The 21,678-nt window shown below is 41.1% G+C and overlaps 1 protein-coding gene across 1 annotated transcript; it reads left to right on the forward strand.

The window, feature by feature from the left end:
* Nucleotides 1-892: 892 nt before the first annotated feature.
* COIL (coilin) lies at nucleotides 893-17,782 on the forward strand (the record flags this gene model as incomplete). The annotated part of the gene is made up of 7 exons (XM_082860909.1): nucleotides 893-1,137; nucleotides 9,069-10,173; nucleotides 10,297-10,383; nucleotides 10,877-10,924; nucleotides 12,840-12,909; nucleotides 15,572-15,660; nucleotides 17,313-17,782. 7 exons carry the CDS (start codon nucleotides 893-895, stop codon nucleotides 17,421-17,423), a joined length of 1,755 nt encoding a protein of 584 aa, XP_082717035.1. The 3' UTR covers nucleotides 17,424-17,782.
* Nucleotides 17,783-21,678: the final 3,896 nt, after the last annotated feature.

Consider the following 21,678-nt stretch of genomic DNA (forward strand, 5'->3'; position numbering starts at 1 on the left):
TGTAACAAAATGTGTGGCGTTTTATGCTATTTTGATCAATTGTGTACCTCTAATAACAGTAATAACTCAATCCAGAAGACCTAGAGCATTAGGGTCATAGGAAAATAAAACTTAAAAAAAAACTTTTTTAAACGTATCTACTGACTGCAAGGTATTAGCCACGTACTTAGTCCAGTGACCCTGGGGAAGTTACTTAGCCTCTGAACTTTTTGGGTTTTTTTAATCTTCAAAATGGGAATAATAATAGCTTATAATTCATACATTTGTGATGAAAACTAAAGGAGTTAATATACTATGTGGAAGAAATGGAATGGAAATTCAAGTGATGTAAAACTTCTGATTCACTTACCTAAGAGTTAATAAGAGGACTATTTTTTATATTTTAAAATTTGCAAGGTGGTAGGTATTAAACTGCTAAGGTATTTAAAGTCCACTGAATACTTTTAAAAGAGTGATTAATGGTTTTATTTTAAAATGTCAATATTTACAATACATTAGGAATTACATCTTTTGCAACTCTGTATGATGAAACATTTTGTAAACTAGATGCATTGGGAGTTACGTTTTTGAAATTATTTTATGTATATGAGCAAATATCTTAGAAGAAGACCACAGCTGAGCAGTGCTTGTTTATCTAGAGAGTTGCCTAAATTCGGACCCTACGTAGGGCTCAGCAGGAAAGGAATAAAGGCATTTCGCTTATTCTCTTCCCTAGCCCTGTCTTGAGCGGACCTGAATCAATCCCGCTCCGCGTTCTCGTCATTCACAAAGCCTGGAGCAGCCGTTTGCCACCAATAGGTGGCACCCGTTAACAGGCTCCAGGGGGCGGGCCCCGAGCACGCCTCTCGGCGGCCCCGTGGAGTCTCTCGGCTTCCGTTGCGCATCGAGCAAGATGGCAGCCTCCGAGACAGTTAGGCTACGCCTTCAATTTGATTACCCGCCGCCAGCCACCCCGCACTGCACGTCCTTCTGGCTTCTCATCGACTTGAACAGATGCCGAGTAGTCACGGATCTCATCAGTCTCATCCGCCAGCGCTTCGGCTTCAGTTCTGGGGCCCTCCTGGGCCTCTACTTGGAGGGGGGGCTCTTGCCCCCCGCCGAGAGTGCGCGCCTGGTACGAGACAACGACTGCCTCAGGTGCGCGGGCGGGATGGGGGCACGGCGGTGGGGCGCCGGGGACGAGCCTGCGCACGTCCGGGGGCGCCTCCGGCGTCTGGAGACCGCGTGTGGGTGTGGGTCCGGGTGAGGGTCGGGGTGAGCTGGGAGGGGGCTGTCAAACTGCACTTCCGTGAACCCCGGAGATTCTGATTGGTCCAGTCAGGTTTGGGGCTCAGGAGTGTGCATTGTAACTAGCATCTTTCCCCGGGAAGCTTCTAATGCAGAAGGTTGGTGGACCACACTTGGACAAACCCTGATCTTGGGTGTGGGCAGGGCCCGCGTTTCTTCCAGCCTTGACTTAGCAAGCGCTCACTTAGCCGGGCACTGTGTTAGGTGCGCGGGGTGCCGGGCGTGCCTGAGACCCGGCCTTCCCCTGGCAGTTCGGAGGGTCAGGTGCCGGAGACCCAAGCAAACGGACCCGCAGTCATGTTTTCTTCACCGCTTGCAGCGTGTCCAATCTCAGAGCTCCTGCGATACCCCCTGGGACTGGTGGGCGTCATTCAGTGTCTCACCTGGGTTCACTTAAATAGGTGTTTGGAACCTTTTGGGTTGTGAATTGGGAAACAAAATAGTTTTAAATATGCTTTTGGAAGTTTTAAAAGATGATACTGAGATGAATATCAAGGAGCGGTTGTGGTGTAAATTGCTCACGTGTGGCTGATTTATCTCAATAAAATGGTAAGACACGATTTCAGTTCGGATTCATATCTTGGACTGATTTATTCAGGGCTTCTTTTTAAAAGCTTCATCTACAGTGAAAGAAATTCTAGAGTTGTGAACCAGGCTACTTACTTCTGCTTGCCATTTGTGGCATGTTGAATATTCCTTTCCCCAGAGTATGTCAGATTCGTAAGATTTCTTCAGAGCATCAGGGAATTTAACTTGGAACAACTGCTACATCTTTGAGCATATGTGTGTCGTTCTCTCTTTTAAAAGCAGGAACACTGATTTACTAATAACGTTTAGCTGTTTCCAGTGACAATTTGAAATAATCCAAGTTTCAAAAAGAGGTCTTTTTCCTTTTTATTCACTGTGAAATAGATCTCCATTCTCTCTGCAATTCAGGGACTATTTAAATATTGCAGTTGTAAGAACTGCATCCTCTCCTGTTAAGTTTACTTTCTGATCTATCTCCTGTCTAATGAATTAATAACTTGCTGATGGCTAACTGCAGTTATACTTCATTTAATGAATCATCTGGAAATTAGACTCTTTATAATGAAGTCAACAGTGTCAAAAGCAAACCATGAAAGCTGTTATGGGAAATAAATACAGCACAATGGCAGGCAGAATTCCTCCTAAACACCAGAATGCACAATTGCATATGGCAAGGAATACCTCTGCAGCTAGCTTCAGTGGTAAATGGGGCAGACCTTAGGAAAAAGTTGAATCTGGAAAAGTTTTGTATGTTTTCGTGGTTTCATGTCCATAGTCATTCTCTGTCTTCCCCTGACAGACTCACTTTTCTTCAGAGCTACAGAAGAAAACAGTTTCTTTTCTCAAAGATACCCAATATTGTTGGAGTAGACCAAAATAACTAGTTTTGTGTTTCTGTATATTATGTTCTTGTGTCATGTGGAGTGGATAATTATCTGACTGGATAATCATACCAGGTTTTGCTGCTAAGTGCAGAAGATGGTTGAAAAGAAGAGATCATCGTGGAACACAAATGGTCAGGGAATTTCACAGTACCTTGAAGGTTGGATAGCCTCGTACAGTTGTGGAGGCAAAAGCTACCCTGACTTGGTGAAGGGATGAGTTTGACCAGCAGAAGAATTCTGTTGGGATTGCCAGGAGTGCTGAGAGAGCTCTCATGAGGAGAAGCGGAGCCTGGTTGTGGGAATCCTGAGAACTAGCCCTGGAGGCGCGAGCATCTCCACACTTGTGTGCCATGGCCACTTCCTCACAGCCCCTTCTTTTGAGCCCCCAGAATCTGACTTCCTCTGCCCCCAGGCTGCTAACGTGGAGCTCCTCAAGGCGGTCTCCATCTCCCCTGGGAGGAGGAAGTGCTCCCATTTGCCTGGAGCCCCGTCCATCTGCTAGGGCTGCTCTAACAAAACACCACAGGCTTACGCAACCGAAATTTCCCTCCCACAGTTCTGGAGGCTGGAAGTCCAAGGTTAAGTGTTGGCAAGTTTTGTTTCTTTTTGAGGCCTCTCTGCTTGGCTAGTAGGTGTCTCTCTTCTTACTGTGTCCTCACATGACCTTTTTTCTGTCCTCAGAAAAAGGCACGTGACCTGGTGTCTCTTTGTGTGTCCAGATTTTCTCTCTCATAAGGTCACCAGTCAGATTGGATTAGGGCCCCGCTCTTAACGGCCTCATCTTAACTTGATTACCTCTTTAAAGGCCCTGTCTCTAAATACAGTCACATTTAGAGGTACTATGGGTTAGGGCTTCAGCATAAGAATTTTGAGGGGACACAGTACATCCCATAACACCCCCTGAAGAGAGCTTCACAGAGGCCTGGCTGCAGCACCTGGAGAGCGACCAGCTGGAGTGAGATCTCCCTGTTGAAGAGCCATTCTGTGAGGAAACAGAATGCCTTCTCTCCTCTGTCACTCTTTTGACTCTGCGGCATTTAATACTGATTATTAAATGCTGAACATTAGAGATGAGCTCTCATTTCATGTTGCTGTGATCAGTGGCTCCTTGGATAGCCAGCCAAGCCCCTCTTGACATGTCTGTGAGGCTGGCAGTGGGAGTGAAGAAGACAGAGCGTCTGAGCCAGGCTGAGGGCAGTTTGGTTTCCTGAAACCTCGGGAGCCAAAGAAGATACTTGCCGTTAAGGCTGCCGATCCTTGTGCAGCTCTGGGTCTCTTGACGCTCAGTCTCGTTTTGTAGCGCGCTGATGGTTTTGGGGATATAGAATACTGAGAGCTCTTCTCTCACGTTCAGGAGTGTGTTTGTCTGATACCCGTGGGTGAGCAGAGACCAGTGGAAGTTAGGCCTGGGCTGCTTTCATTGTGGAACATTGATAGTCCCTTCCTATTCTTTTATTAAAACAAAGCAAACAAAAAGGCTTATTGTTAAAAAAAAATTATACTTCAAAATAGTTCAGGGTACAAAATCCCTTATTTCTTTTCTCACGTACTCTTCCTACACCCCACTCTCCAGAAGTATCCTCAGTTAAATTTGGAGTGTCTTTTCCATACATATGCAAACATATATACTTAGGCTCTTTAAATACACATGTCATTATAATATACATTTTTTCCTGCACCTCGCTTTTTTTTACCTAACGTATCTTGGGTATCTTTCATTTTAGTATATACGATATGTGATGCAATTGCTACGTCATTCTTTTTAAATGCTATATTATTCCTTTGCATGGCCATGTTAATTTATTTAACCAGCTCCTTATTAATGGACATTTTAGGTGGTAATCTTAGTTTGACTGGGCTTCTATAATAAAAATACCATAAACTGGGTAGCTTATAAATAACAGAAGTTTAATTCTCACAGTTTAGAGGCCAAGGAGCCCAAGATCAAGGTGCTGGCAGACTTTATGGTCTGGTGAGGGCTTGCTTTCTGGTTCACAGATGGTACCTTCTTCCTGTGTCCTTACATGGTAGAAGGGGACTAGGGAGCCCTGGGGGTCTCTTTCATAAGGGCGCTAATCCCATTCATGAGGGCTTTACCCTTATGATGTAATCACTTCCCAAAGTCCCCATCTCCTAACACCATAACATTGGAGGGTTAGGATTTCAACATATGAATTTGGGGGGGACACCAAAACATTCAGCCCTTGGCAGTTGTCATCTGGTTTTCACTGTTACATAATGCTGTGGTGAGTATTCTTCTATATCTTTGTGTACTTGGGCAATGATTCAGTAAGATACATTCCCAGAAGGGGTACTCCTTGGTCAAATTTTAAAATTTGATAAATACTGTCAAGTTGGCCTCCAGAAGAGTTGTACAGGTCTGTATTTATGCCAGAAATATATGAGTTACTTTTGTTCAATATTGTGCGAAAGGTAAGAGAGCAGAGTGATTAAGAGCTCAGGGTCTGGAATCAGAACCCTGGATTCAAATCTTGGCTCTATGACTCATTAGCTGTGTGCCCTTGGTCAGGTAACTTACTTCTCTGAAGGTGGTAATGCAGGGCACTGGAAGCAGCAGCTAGACAGGAGGGAGGCTGCAGGGAACAGGTGGGACCCAAAGAGATTGCAGGTCCCTGCTTTCACCCTCTTTGTTGAATTTCACCTCCATTTGATGGGACAAGTTCATTAAAAACCCATCAACTCCTGCCCTCAGAGGACTAACAACATTCACTGTATTAATAAAAATTAGAGCTAACATTTAGATAGCACTTGCTCTGAGCCCAGCACGGCTCTAAATATATATGATAGCTCATCTGAGTACTATAATTATTACTGTTACCCCCATTTGTACAGATGGGAAAAGTTGAGGTAATGATATTTTAAAATTTTAACTAAAGGCAGAAGAAGGATTTGAATCCAGTCACTTTGGCCTTGGCAGGCAATGGCTAGTGGGAGTGGGGAGGTGTCAGGCAGTGCAGACGGGCATGTCTGTATTTATGTATGATAGAATCCTAGAGGTGAACTTGCAAATTGAAAGGGAATACCTTGCATTTTGATACTAGTGCCCAGTTTGCCCTGCAAAGAGTTTGAATGAACAGTGGAGAGTCTGTTTTAAACATTTCTTGGGATCAAATCTCTTTCATTGCTAATTATACAGGTAATTCACTTTTCTTTGTAAAAGGACAGCTACATTCACTTCCGTTTGTAAAAGGACAGTTACATTTGTTGTCTGTGATCCAAGTGGGGAAATGAAGAACATTGCCAGGGAAAGTGTCCACCCTGAAAAGAATGGTAACTGAGCAGACCCAGGTGAAACGTTTCTTGTTCTCTGGATGGTGTTTTGTTTCTCAGTCTTAATATGCTCCAAACTGAAATTACTCTCTTCAGGAGTAGCAGGTAGCGAGGCTGCAGCAGTCACAGATCAAGTGTCCACAGATCCATGATCTTCAGGATGGGTGAGGTGATGACAGGAGCTGCTCTTGAAAGCATGATGCTGTTGTAGGCTCCTTTGAAAGCCAGGGGTCCTGCCTACACGGGATGCAGCACGTGCAGTGTTCCAGTGAATTAATGAACCACAGTGACTGAACAGAAGGTCTTGCATCCATTTTCAAAGTGTGATGGAAAGTTTGGTACTAATTGTCATCTCAGAATTGAAACTTGAATCATAGCATTGCTACAGGTGAAAACAAATTAATCAAGAATGTTATGGAAAGTTCCATATCCAGGAAGTTCCTAAGTAGTTCTTAGATTCACAGGATGCCAAACTAGCTTTTGCCTGTTTAAGAATTACTTTCTTGCTGCTAGGTGCCAAGGTCCACAGCTGAGAACAGGGGGTAATGAGTTTTATTTAAGTCCCTGCTCTTTCAGAGTTTTATTTCTCTCTTCATCCTACTCCTGGTAACAGTAGCTTTTATTTTATCTTCACTTGTATGTGTCTGTGTATTTGTGTATCCTGAAGAATAATTGAGGATTTTTTTCAACTACCACATTGAGATAAATCCACAGGATTACTATACCTTAAAAACAATTAAAGAATGCCTATAATCTATCTTATTACTCACCAATTATACTTTATTTTCTATTTTTTAAAATAAATTTATTTATTTTTGGCTGCATTGGGTCTTCGTTGCTGCGTGCGGGCTTTCTCTAGTTGTGGCGAGCGGGGACTACTCTTCGTTGAGGTGCGCAGGCTTCTCATTGCGGTGGCTTCTCTTGTTGCGGAGCACGGGCTCTAGGCCCGTGGGCTCAGTAGTTGTGGCTCCCGGGCTCTAGAGCACAGGCTCAGTAGTTGTGGCGCATGGGCTTAGTTGCTCCGCGGCATGTGGGATCTTCCCGGACCAGGGCTTGAACCCATGTCCCCTGCATTGGCAGGCAGATTCTTAACCACTGTGCCACCAGGGAAGCCCTGTACTTTATTTTCAAATATGATTGTCCACATCTTTCCCTGGTCACTAAAAGTACTTGATGAAAGATACAGCTGGATGTAAATGTATTGAAAGAATAATGTATGTTTTTAGGAGACATTTTTTAAAAATAAATTTATTTATTTTATTTATTTTTGGCTGCATTGGGTCTTCGTTGCTGTGCATGGGCTTTCTCTAGCTGCGGTGAGCGGGGGCTACTCTTTGTTGCAGTGAGTGGGCTTCTCACTGCAGTGACTTCTCGTTGCAGAGCACGGGCTCTAGGCATGTGGGCTTCAGTAGTTGTGGCATGTGGGCTCAGTAGTTTTGGCTCACGGGCTCTAGAGTGCAGGCTCAGTAGTTGTGGCTTACGGGCCTAGTTGCTCCATGGCATGTGGGATCTTCCTGGACCAGGGCTTGAACCCATGTCCCCTGCATTGGCAGGCGGATTCTTAACCATTGCGCCACCAGGGAAGCCCCAGCAGGCATTTTTAAACACCCACTATGTGCTTGACATTGACGACACTCACTCAGCTCTCTGTCACTGGGCTGTGCCTATTAGAATTAGCTGTTGCTGGTTCATGGAGGAACAGAATTCCTTTACTATAGTGAAATGACTTTGGATGAACTGTATATTAGAGTTCTCCAGAGAAACAGAAACAGTAGGAGATGATATAGATATAGACATAGCTATAGCTCTAGGTACAGAAATGAGATTTATTATAAGGACCTGACTCATGAGATTATGGAGACAGAGAAGTCCCAAGATCTGCAGTCGGCAAGCTGGAGACCTGGGAAAGCTGATGATAAAGTTCCGGCCCAAGTGCAAAGGCCAGGAAAGCAGATGGTGTGTTTCAGTCTGATTCCTTGTCTGAGGCAGAAGTTCTTCTGACGTCCCAGCTCAAAGACAGGCAGGCAGGGAAAGCGGATTCCCTCTTGCTCAGCCTTTTATTCCGTTCAGGCCTTCAGGGGATTGGGTGAGGGCCATTCACACTGGGACCATCTGCTCACAAAGGCAGTCTATTTAGTGTACAAATTCAAATGTTAATCTGATCCTGAAACACCCTGACAGACATGCCCAGAACAATGTTTAACCAAATATCTGGTCACCCCAGGGCCTAGTCAAATTGGCACATAAAATCAATAATCACCAAATGTTATGGAATTTTACGATGGCTGTCAGTACCGCAGAGAACATAAATTATAAATTGTTCGGTGTTTTCCTAAATTTAAACAAAATGAAATCTGATTTTTTTTTTTTGGGGGGGTTTTTTTTTTTTTTTGCAGTACGCAGGCCTCTCACTGTTGTGGCCTCTCCCGTTGCGGAGCACAGGCTCCGGACGCGCAGGCTCAGCGGCCATGGCTCACGGGCCCAGCCGCTCCACGGCATGTGGGATCTTCCCAGACCGGGGCACGAACCCACGTCCCCTGCATCGGCAGGCGGACTCTCAACCACTGCGCCACCAGGGAAGCCCCTGAAATCTGATTTTTAAAATAGTAGCTTACAGTTAAACCCAAAACGGATAGTTAGCATCATCACCATTTAGCGCAGGCGTATAATGTAGTGGAAAGGTTGTGGACGTTGACGCTACACAAACAGGTTTGAATCCTATTTCTGTGGCTTATTAGCTGTGGATCCTGGGCAGTTACTTGTCTGAACCATAATTTTGTGATCTGTTTTAAAATGAAAGATACTTACTTCATGGTCGTGTTTAGATTAGAGAAAATCTATAGGAAATGTTTAGGATGCAGTAGTTGATCAATAAATAAATTTAGTCATTTGAAAGTTGACTGTAAGTGATGCCATATAGGCCATTTTGTTAAAAAGAGTCTTTTGTCCTTAAGCGATTCGACATTTTTTCATTGCCTGATGACAGTGACAGTTTGCAGTCCTCTTAGTATATAACTACATCCTGGAGACATGCTTATGAATTACTTACTAAAGCTTTCTCTCTTGTTCTTTTGATAGAGTTAAATTAGAAGAGAGAGGAGTTGCTGAGAGTCCTGCAACAGTTAACAATGGTGATAGTACTCGTTTATTACCTAGAAAAGCAAAGAAGCGGGCATTTAAGTTGGAGGAAGATGAAGAAACCGAACTAGATTACAAAAATTCAAAGAAGCGTTGGAAGAGGCATGAGAACAATAAAAGTGAGAAGACCTTGGATCTAGAACCAAAAGTTGTCACAGATCAGAGTGTGAGTAAAAAAAACAAGAGGAAAAAGAAAGCCACATGTGGTGTAGTGGATGCTGATGGTGGAGAGACCGAAAGAAAATCACCAAAGAAAACAGAGAAATGTGAATATAAAAAGCAGGCAAAGACTCCCAAGTCTTCTAAAGCACAGTCAGTGAAAGAGTGGACCATCCTGAAGTACAGTCCTCCAAAAGGTCCTGCTGCTAGAAACAGCCTTGTGAAAGCCAAAAGAAAAGGTGGCCCAGGCATTCCTACAAAAGAGAGTCCCGACGACTCCTCAGAGTCTGAGTCTTATCATGAATCAACCAGTGATGGTCTCAGCAATGTCATCTTGGAGGTCACACATTCCCCAGAGAAAATCTCGACTGAAGTATCAAAGGAAGGATCCTCTATGAAAACCACAACTGCAAACAAAGGGGCTGCAAATACTGGTTTTACCTCTACCCCCATCAAGAGCAAGACCTCCAGAACATCATCTTCTAGTTCAGACTCTAGTTCAGAGTCAGATAACCAATGTGTGATGTCAAAGAGTACCCCGGTGTGTACTGCAGATTTCTTAAAGACTGTAGGTCTCTTTGCAGGAAAACGTTGTCCAGGGCCATCCTCACAGGTTCCAAATGCTGCTGGATGGAAGCAATCGGACTCAAATGGTGGCAGACAGGCCCTTGGTCCTCCTCCCAATGTGACTCTCCCCATCACTTTGGGAAGAGGTTGGAGTAGGGGAGAGGACCTTCTTTCTTGGAAGGGAGCGAGGGGTCGGGGTATGCGGGGCAGAGGTCGAGGACGAGGGCATGCTGTTCCCTGTGTTTTAAATAGAAATGCTGATTATCAGAAGCAACAGCAGTTGAATGAAATGGTGACAAACTCATCTACTGTTATCCAGGTAAGTATTATTTATTGTGAGTTTACCTCTTCCCCTTTCCTCATGTAGTGTTTCTGGAATTGATGTCATGGGTTCACAGTTTCTCACTAGTAACAAAATCACATGACTAATACTGTTTTTCAGAATCCCATAGAGACACACAAGAAGGACTACAGTCTCTTACCGCTTTTAGCAGCTGCCCCTCAAGTTGGAGAAAAGATTGCATTTAAGGTATATTTTTAAAAAACAACAGTAGTTACAACAGAAAAGATTATTCCCCCCTAAATAAACTTACTCATTAACATGTCAGGTTACATTTATATTTATAATTTAATATATATTAATAAAATTTAATAAATTTATTAAACTAGTTTATATTAAATCATATTTATAATAACTCTTCCTGGATCATATCTTTCGTGTTCTCTTGCCTAGCATGTAGTAGGTGCCTAGTAATTGTTTTCTGAATGAGTAGAAATGGCTCAGCCTGGTGTCTGGAACATAGCAAGTGCTCAATAAAAAAAGCCTCTACATATCACCCCAAAAGCCTCCGAAACCCCCAAAAAAAGCTTTCCTACTGGAACCCCTGTTTTGCCACAGGCTCATGGTAGGGCTCCCAGAGAGGTGGAGTGGGCACCCCAATACTGTGTGTTTTGTTTTCTCAGGAGTAGAGGAAAGGAGCCACAGGGCATGTGTCTTTGTGAGTTTTTTTCTTCTTTTTTAGCTTTTGGAACTAACATCTGATTATTCTCCTGATGTTTCTGACTACAAGGTAAGGTTCTTTATTTTAAAATAATCAAATGTCAGTATATCAAAGAAGCTAAAGTCATGTCTAATGCTGCTAATATGGATAATACGGATTTTTATGGAGTAAATAATGTCATAAAGTAGAAAAAATATTTTCAAAATGTAAACTTTTTGTTAGTATCACTTTGAAGTCTCCCAATGTTATTTTTCTTAATACTTGGGAAGAATATAGAATGAGAATGACGAATTTAATTTTTTTTTATTACTCATTTATTTCTAATCAGCTTAGATACACAAAGTTATTTGAGTACCCCTCTCCCATGAACCTAAACTTTGAAAGAGAAAAATAGCTCTCAGCCAGAAAATTTGATTATTTTCAGCATAGGAATCTACTTCATATATTTGTGAATTACTACTGGTTATTATCATCTAATATGTTTTGTTTTGCTTTACCAGTTAACCACTGGTAGTTCACAAATACTGTCCTTGGAATTTACTCACTTAATATTTGTATGGGACTTCATGTTGGCATATGAACTTTATCGCAGTTCAGTAAAAGTTTGACTCAATCAGTAATTACATGTTTCCTTCCCTTTCTCACCCATTCAAAATTTTGCTGAAAATCTTGTTAAAATGCATACTTTCTTATTTTGATGTGAGATTCAGAATGTAAGTCCATTTTTTTAAGGGAATAATTGATAACGTTAATATATAACGTATAATATTATAACGTATAATATAGTGATACGGATAAGATATAAGAAGATTTGATTCAATCTGAGTTGATCCCTAGGTAGCCTTTTAAAATCTTGGTAAGAATCTTTCTTCAAAAGCAGGCTAGAAGAAGAATCAGTTCATGAAGGGATTTGGTTGGTTAGTTCTGGGTAACTGGTGTTTTATCATCTTTTTCATCTTAGCCCCTTAATATAGGTGACCACATAACTTATATAAATCAGAACACTTGTGAGTGAAAAGGATGAATATTGTATTAATAATTATACTGAAAGGAAATGTAAATGGACCTGTCTTGGGCAAACCAGGATGTTTTTTCACCCTACCATAGATGACTAATTCAATTCTGTGGTACATGAGGAAATGGAGATAAACATGAATTGGTATGTCCCACGGCCTCTACCAATTGTTGATTCTAGATGATATTGATTTTTTTTAAACTCATATTAAATGGATGTTGGTCATTATAGTTATCATCTTGGTAAGCTATTTGCTTACTTTATTTCCCAGTGTTTTTAGAACTTTTTTGAAGTTGCTTTCAAAACCGTTTCAAGTGTGAAAATCAGTATCACTTTTTTGCTTTGATGTCAAGTACTTTTATCCAGCTAGATCATTGGCTTTATTCATTAAGCTTGTCTTTAAAAGTCAAATCTACCTTCAAAGAATGTAGTCTCCTCAGCCTCTAACCTGTCTCATTTGTATCCGTGGAATTTTAATTTATGGAGGTGACTGAGTGATGACACAGAGAAGTCAGTGCTACTGAGAAAGGAATTTATTACTTACATTTCCCGAGAGAAGAGGGGGATGCCACACCAGGCAGGACCACAGGGGACAGCACCTGGTTGTGGCTGGGAGGCAGAAGCAGGAGGGAGGAGCTTTTATCGGGGTTTCCTTGGTGTAGGGAAGGCAGGGTGAGGGAGACAGCTTAGGATCAGCTAGTCCGAATAAGTAGCAGGCTGTTGGCTAGAGGGGCTGTCCCTGTTTGGTACCTGCTCCTGGGATGATTGAGACCAGGGGAAATGCTGGCTTGGTATGTGGGAGTTTTATTTCAAATGCATGTTGATTTATTTAAAAACTTTTTTTGTTGAGATAAAACCCACATAACAAAACTCACTATTTAACTGTTTTAAACTGTGCAATTCAGTGGCTTTAGTATATTCATAATAGTTGACATGTTGATTTTTGACTTGAACTTTTGTTTTTGAAAGGAAGGAAAAATATTAAGCCATAATCCGGAGACCCAGCAAGTAGATATAGAAATTCTTTCATCTTTACCTGGTGAGTGTTCTAGAAAAGAATTTGGCAGTGTAGGCTCTTCACATCTACACTGGTTTCTAAACAGCTTTCACACAAAGGCGCTGCTGTCTTCCTTGGCCCCCATGGCTGCCTGGCGCTCTGCATACCTCTGTCAGCACAGAGTGGCCGGGAGGGTGGGTGCTGCACTCCCACAAGTGGAGGTTCGTGTCTACTAAGAGTTGTTGGGTTTGTTCCCAGAGCTGTTAGGCGAGTTGTTCTTCTTACTGTAGTTATGTAATTTCGTGAAATTACATAAATTGATGAAAATTGATGGCAAAAAAAACTATGTCTGTGAAACCTAAGTTGAATGCTGACTCAGGATTGTTACTGAAAAATTTGCTTTTGAATTATATGTGGTGGGTCAGCTATAAGAGATTGGGAGGAATTTGGTAAAAATCTGTGAAGATTCTACACTTACATTGTGCTGCTAGCTTTTGTATTCTTTTTATTATTATTATTCATTCTTGCATCACTTTAAAAAAAAACCCAAAACTCAAAAATTGTGGAAATTACATATATACATTAAGGATATGATTTATAAAAGAAAGACAGCTCTAGTTGGTGGACTCATAAGACCTGCTAGCTCTGTTTCAAAAGATTGGCAAATGAACATACTTCTGTGTGTTAAGTCAAAATAAAATGTCTGAAGTATAAGTGTATCCACACGCTCACACATTATTTTAAATGGTTCCCTGCTTTATCCCTGATTCACCCCACCCATTATTGGTTCTGAAATCCTGGAGTAAGAGGGCTTTTACTGTATGTGGCTTAACTGGGGTTGTGTTTGCAGGGGTCCCTGGCCAGGGAGTAGAGGAGATCTCTTTTTCTTTAGCAGACTCTAAGGAATTGATTATTTTCTGTTCGTGTTTAAATAAGGTAGTGAGTAAAAGATTCAAAACTCCAGTACATAGAAATCATTCAGAAAGGTTTTTCAGAGAAACCCCTGGTCGGGGAACAAAGATCACACAAGCCGTGCAGTGCAGCCAGAAAACACACAGACACACACAGACACACGCACACACACACACACACACACACACACAGACACCTTCCACTGGTTTTCCAGCTTTCTTCTGATTAGGTTTCATTTGAAGAAATCCCCCTTCTTTGGAATGGTGGACAGAGGTTTGTCCGTGATCAAATTTTGTGGACACAACCTGATCACTTCTTGTCAGGTGATTGACAGTGATGACATCCAATTAGAACTTTTCTTTTTGGGAGCATCAAGAAACACTTTATCTGTTTTCTAGCAAAAGTACAGGTAGTCCTCACTTTGCATGTTTCTAATATACATGAATTTCAGTTACCATGATTTAGTTAAGTAAAACCAGCTCCCCGGTGACATTGGTATGTAACTCTTAGCTGTAAGTAACTATATAGAGTACCGCTAGCTCTCCCGTCCACAAATCACTGCATAAATAACACATGGCCATATGATTAGTGACAAGTCACATCACTTCTTTCAAAGTCTGTTGGTGGTTGGTCACTGTGCATCTGTTACTCAATTCCCATAACACAGCAAAGTGTGTAGTTGTGCTGCTTCCTTGTCTCTCAGTGATAAATCCATGTAACACCTTACAAAAATGGATAATTGAAATAGGGAATTGGCCAACAAAGATGAAAGCACAACAAAGAAACAAAAAGTGATAATGCTAAAAGTGACATCCAAATCGAGTTTAAGTGAAATCGTAGAAGAAGTAGCTCACTGTGGGAATGTTGACATTGAGCTTTATGTGAGCTTCTTGACGTCAGCGAGGAAAGTGGTTGTGGTGAAAGGGATGAGGATGTCCTAGAAGTGACATCAGCAAAAACTTCACAAAACTGTGAAAAAGAAACTCTCAGAGCTATTTCATGATGTTAAAAGCTCAAAGAATAACAAACTGAGAGGAGTACGACAGTTATGTAAGGCGTAGAAAAGATTCTCACTCTGTACTGTGGTTACATGACAAGAAGGTGAGCACTGCTTAAACTACCCTTGATAAGTTTCTTACAAAGACATAGAACATTTTAATTCTCAGTATTTCTGTTTTAAATTAGATCCGTGTACTACATAAATAGCAGTTGTAGTATTTTTTTCATTTCCCTATACAGTAAAGGTTTTAAAGTTTTGACAAAAAATTTTAAAGATTATGAGACAATCATAAGTTTTCCCATTGATTAAGATTGTTTTGCATGATTTCAGCCTGCATGGTCACTTTAACGGCCCCACCCTACCATGTAAAGTGAGGACTGCTGTATTACCAAGTAGTAAGCCTGTGTGATTTCTGAGGATACAGCAAGATATAAGAACTTGGCAGAATTCACATTACCTTCCCTTGTTGAAACATACCAGCTATTTTGGGGATTATCTTGTGGTTACACGTTCTTTTCCGGGATTACTAGTGGTAGCGGATCAAGCTCATTTCTTTTTGATGAAGGAAAGATTGTCACTGATCAGTAGCCGAGAAGCTCCTGTCTTTTGATGCAGGGTTTTTGAAGGCTCTCCTGTCACTGAGCACTCCATACTTTCATGTGTGTCTCCAGCCTCCACATCAATGGACAGTGTGTTTGTGGTTGTTTTTCTAATGATATGAATTCCCTGTAGAGGAACATTTCACTACTGGGAAATGACTTATTGTCTCTCCTTCCTACCGTCTGCTTTCAGCCGTGAAAGAACCTGGGAAGTTTGATCTGGTTTATCACAACGAAAATGGAGCTGAGGTAGTGGAGTACGCGGTGACGCAGGAGAAGAGGGTAGGCGCGCTTCTCTTCTTGGGATTTGCTTGGTCGTCCACTCTCTTGACTGGCCACTGGTGGCCTGGAAGGGGACACTGCAGCTTCCTGAACTGCCTGTGTTAAAATCATAAAGGATCTCAGCCTTGGGGACCTCTGTCGTGCCTACAGGGTGGCTGTGACAGTGCCAAGTGCCAAGTTAGGGTGCATCTTGAACGTCAGAGAGCCTATAAGACGAGATGCACAAATAAATCTTATTTAAGAGTGTACAGTTGCATAAAATCAGTTTTGGGAGTTCCCTGGTGGCCTAGTGGTTAAGATTCTGGGCTTTCACTGCCATGGCCCTGGTTTAGTCCTTGGTCAGGGAACTGAGATCCCACAAGCCATGAGGCATGGCCAAAAATCAAAATCGAATCAGATCAAATCACAGTTTTATAAGGGTGTCAGTAGAAAAGAGTAGCATTTTAAAAACAAAAGTACACATAAATGTACAGCTTGGGCGATTTTCACCAATGAACACACCCCATGTAGTAACCAGCACCCAGATCAAGAAATAGCACATGAGCAGCCCCTCCAGAAATCTCCATCACGCCTCCTTGCACTTACTACTACCTCTCAAACGTTAACCATGATTCTGACTTACAACAGCACAGGTCGTTTTGAAGAATGACGTGAAATGATGAATCTGTCTTTTGATTTTGTTTCAGTCCTTAAATTTCCATTTTAGGAAGTATACGGTTTAGAGCTTTGTAGGCAGCAGACTTGCAGAGTTGCTGGAATGGCTGCCTCATTAGAGTATGGTAGCATTGAAGTGAGTAGAATTTATAGTTAAGAAACCACTTCTTAAGGTGTTTATACTTGAAATGTTATGATAGTATTCTGAGTTTTAGTACTGCAGAGTCACGTTTTATCTGAAATGTGAATTTGTGGAAACCCTAAGCTGACTGTATGTTTTGCTTTGTCTTTGGGGTAGATGCCACTCAGGGATTTACTCCAAAAGCACATTTTTAGGGTCTGTGGTAGGCTCAGTAGATATTTCCCAGTCTCCTGTACTTCTTCATTTGCAATATATGCAGCCCCACTTTTTTGTAGAAATGTATTCTTGGAAACTACATTGGAAAATTAAACGTTGCAGGCTTTCCTCTTGGAGGCCTTACTAAACAGCAGCCTGAAATAGGGCCTGTAATTACCTTTTTTGACACTAGATGGCTCTCATTATTCATCTGGCCAATGTTAGCTTTGCTTTCTCTTGATAAAATGTGAAATACCTCCTATTTTTAGGCAGCACAGGAAAAGAACTACAGAGCTGCACAAAGGGGCATCAACAGTATAGTGATAACCTTCCTGGGCCACATCTGCCTCCCGGGAGGTCTGTGGGCTGCCTTTCCACAGAGGCTTGCTGGGCAAATCCTCCTGACCGCTTTGTAACCAGCTGCCCTCCGCATACAGCCCCTGCTCTAAATCAAAGAAAGATGAAATATGTTTACTGTAAAATTTAGCTGCATTCTAGGTAAACAAGACCTTCCACCCTAAATGAACTGAGTTTACTGGGACTCAAATTACTCCAGGTCTTCAAGCATTCTGCATAAATGGAAATTGACTTTTTAAATGACTAAAATTCATACGACCTCAAAATGAAGTCTCTAAACTGAATATTTTCTGTTTTTCCTCAGATCACCATTTTCTGGAGAGAATTAATTGATCCAAGACTGATTATCGAACCTTCAAGTAACACAAAGTGCGGAGCTTCCCTGAGTATGATCTCTCCACCTCATGGTTTATAAATGTCTTATTTGTGAAAGTGACTATAACTTGAACTTCTTTTTTTTCTTTTAAAGAAAATTTGAGAGTTGTATGCATTTTTGGTTATCTTTACCGCATAGGAAAAAATCTACCTCATCATTTAAAATAACATGGGTGTTGCTTTTTTAGACCTCTTTTTTTCCCACAGGCTTAATTTTAGTAACAAAATTCAGAACATGACATTCTTCAGGCATTGTGTATAAAGCAGGCATGACATTCTTCAGGCTTTGTGTATAAAGCAGTATGTATGGTTTCTTCTCGTTTTTATTTTGTTTGACCATCAAGTAGCCATTGTCAGTAGGAGTTTATAATACCAAGTACAAAAAAGTGCTGCATTTCTTGTCTCAGTAAGTTTTATTAAGTAATATTTTAAAACGTGAAAGCATGTTACTTGACTTAATTTTTTAACATTTAAGATGTTCCATTCAATATGGAACGTCTTATACATTTCAAGTATTTTATACTTGTAATTGTCAAGCATTAACCAGTAGTTGGGTTTATTGCAGGCAGTGAGTTAAGGAATCCTTTCATACTCTTTCCAACTTTCTTTAAAATGAAGGATTCTTAGGGCCTGTGGAGAGCAGTGGAAATAAGTATGTGTGCCTGGGGAAGAACTGGGGCTCCACTCGGGGGAGAGGATTTACTGTGGGCTCAGACCAGGGTTATCTTGCTACAGGATCCCGAGCACCTGGCTGAGTGTGCTGGAGTTGGGATCGTGAACAGAAACTTCCTTTTCTGTTATTATTCAGCACAGAACTAAAAAGGTTAAAATATATAGTGTGAAAATTGTTTTCTTTTCACAAAACATCAGATCCCTCCTTCAGCTTTGCAGATTTTAAATAAAATCATATTGAACTAAACTTCCGTGCTGAGTCATCTTGTTCGGTTGAGTTTTGCAAATTGCTGTCTTGTTTTATAGTAATGCAAAAGATTAAAAATTTCTGGAACAAGGTTTGCCTTGACTAAAGACTCTGGTGTTGCAAGGTTTAGTCCAATGGAGTTTGTTAGATTTGGGAGCTATTGGACCAAAGGAGATGCTGTCCAGTTTTAATTTGCATGACATTGATGTGTATCAAAGTGTGTATTTATTGATTTGAGAGGTATGACTCCAGAAAGAGTGAGATTAACACGAATGATGGAATCTTGGCACTGGGTTTCTTGTGTAAGCATGCTTTCTTTCTAGGGTTTGGAAAACAAGACAAATAGTAAAGGCCAACAGGTGCATGAAAAAAAAAACGCTCAACATCACTAATCTGGGAAATGCAAATCAAAACCACAGTGAGATATCACCTCACACCTGTTAGGATGGCTTTTATCAAAAAGAAAAGAAATAACAATTGTTGGAAAGCGTGTGCAGAAAAGGGAACCCCTGTGCACTATGGGTGTAAATTGATACATCCACTATGGAAAACAGTATGGAGATTCCTCAAAAAATTAAAAGTAGAACTACCATATGATCCAGCAATTTCACTTGTGGGTATTTATCCGAAGAAAACAAAAACACTGACTCGAAGTCAGAAGGAGAAAAATAAGTACCGTATGCTAACACATCTGTATGGAATTTTGAAAAGCGGTACTGATGAACCTAGTGGTAGGGCAGGAATAAAGACACAGACGTAAAGAACAGACTTGAGGGCAAGGGGACGGGGGAGGGGAAGCTGGGATGAAGTGAGAGAGTAGCATTGATGTATACACAGTACCGAATGTAAAATGGATGGCTGGTGGGAAGCTGCTGCATAGCACAGGGAGATCAGCTCAGTGCTTTGTGACCACCTAGAGGGGTGGGATAGGGAGGGTGGGAGGGAGGCTCAAGAGGAAAAGGATATGGGGATATATGTATATGTATAGCTGATTCACTTTGTTGTACAGCAGAAACTAACACAACATTGTAAAGCATTTATACTCCAATAAAGATGTGCAAAAAAGCAAAACACTAACTCGAAAAGATATGTGCACCCCCATGTTCATTGCAGCATTGTTTACAATAGCCAAGATACGGAAACACTGATGTCCATCGATGGATGAATGGATGAAGAAAATGTGGTGTGTGTGTATATATATATATATATATTCAGCCAGAAAAAAGAATGAAATCTTGTCATTTGTGATAACATGGATGGATCTTGAGGGCATTATGCTAAATGAATTAAGTCAGACAGAGAAAGACAAATAGTGTATGATCTCATTTATCTGTGGAATTTCAAAAAAAAACCCAAACTTACAAAGAACAGATTGGTGGTTGGCAGAGGCAGGGGCTGGGTGGTGGGCAAAATGGGTGAAGGAGGTCAAAAGGTATAAACTTCTAGTTATAAAATAAATAAGTCCTGGGGATGTAAGATACAGCATGGTGACTGTAGTTAATACTGTATTGCATACTGTATTTGAAAGTCGTTAAGAGAGTAGATCTTAGAGATTCTCATCACAAGAAAAAAAATTGTTACTACGTCTGGTAACTAGACTTGTGGTGATCATTTTGCTACGTCTACAAATACTGAATATATTGTACTCCTGAGACTTACGTTATATGTCAGTTATACCTCAGTTTAAAAAAAAAGATAACTACTAAACATTGACTAGACCACAGGAAAGTGTTGACCTCAGGGTGTCTTTTCTTCAGATTATAATCAGTTTATTAGTCACCTTTTTCCTCTATGGTGGTGGTTTTCAAACTATGAATAGCAGTCTACTAGAAGAGTCATGGTATTGATTTAGGGGGTCATGACCTGCATTTTGAAAAATGAAATAGAATAGAAAAATAGTGCACCACATTTAGTAAATTTCAGTTTGCTTTATGAAAGACGTAATTTACATATAGCCATATGCCATATCCAGGTGTCCTGGATCACCATGTAAAATGTAAACGTATTTCTTACTGCTCGAAATCAGACGTAATTTTCAGTTGTGGAAACTCTAAACAATACCGTTTATTCTAGGAGTGACAGAGAAGAGGAGAGGTGAAAACAGGTGCTAGGCAAAAAGCCCCTGCCAGGGACTGAATGTGCCTCACTGCTCCTGGACTGGTGGTCCAGAAGCACAGTTCTTGATGTCAGCCCGTATTATTCTAGGATTATTCTCTGGGCTCACAGCAGTGACTCATCTAACTCCTCTCAACTCAAAATTGAATAACTTGCCAAAGACCACCCAACCAGAAGAGGGAGAGTCTAGTGTCATTTCAGAGCAGGATGGTGGCTGTCCCTAAAGAGGCTGTGTCTTGGCCTGAGTGTCAGCAGCATCAGGGTGCCTGCCTCACATTTCCCCTTGCTGCCTTTATCCTTGGGAGCTCATGTGAACCTTCTGGCTAATTACCTTTCTGGCCCCATGGCCCAGTTTTGTCCATCTTCAGGTTGTCTCCTCACCATTAAGTTCTTTTTTCTTTTTTTTTTAATCAAGTGTTTATTGTTTTGGTTTGGATTAAAAATTTAAAAAAACAGCTTTATTGAGTTATAACTGATATACCAAAAACTGCACATATTTATTCAATTTGATAAATGCACACAGTTGTGAAACCATCACCACAATCAAGGTAATAAATATGTCACCTCCGAAAGTTTCCGTACACTTTTTTTTTGTTTTATTTTGTTTTTTTTGTTTTTGTTTTGTACCCTCTTAACAAAAATTTTAAGTGCACAATACAGTATTGTTAACTATATTGTACAGCAGATCTCTAGAATGCATTCATCTCGCATAACAAACTTTATACCCCTTGAACAAGAGCTCCCTGTTTCCGCTAGCTCCAGTCTCTGGAAACCACCATTCTCTGCTTCTATGGGTTTGATTTTTCTAGATACCTTATGTAAGTGCAGTCATGCAGTATTTGTCCCTCTGTGACTGGTTTATTTCACTTAGCATAATGCCCTTTGGTTCATCTATGTTGTCACATAGGCAGGATTTCCTTTTTTAAGGCTGAATAATACTCTATGGTATGTATTACCACATGATACATACCATGGATGGACACTTAGGTTGTTTCCACATCTTGGCTATTGTAAATAATGCTGCAGTGACCGTGGTCACTGTTAAGTTCTAAACTGTTTTAGCTCTCAGCTGTTCAACTCTATATAGAAAGACTCTGACCCTGACTTGGTCCAATTTCACACTGGGTCTTTTTCCTCTTCTTGTGAAACCTTCAAGCTCTCCTGTTCAACTCACATCACTGATATGATTGGTCTCCTCTTTGCTGTCCTCATCTTGGACACTGTGATGGTAACTTCATCACCTGTTAACTATTTTTTAAGC

The sequence above is a fragment of the Leucopleurus acutus genome (genome assembly GCF_964270905.1).
Source record: "Leucopleurus acutus genome assembly, chromosome: 19".
Classification (NCBI taxonomy): Eukaryota; Metazoa; Chordata; class Mammalia; order Artiodactyla; family Delphinidae; genus Leucopleurus; species Leucopleurus acutus.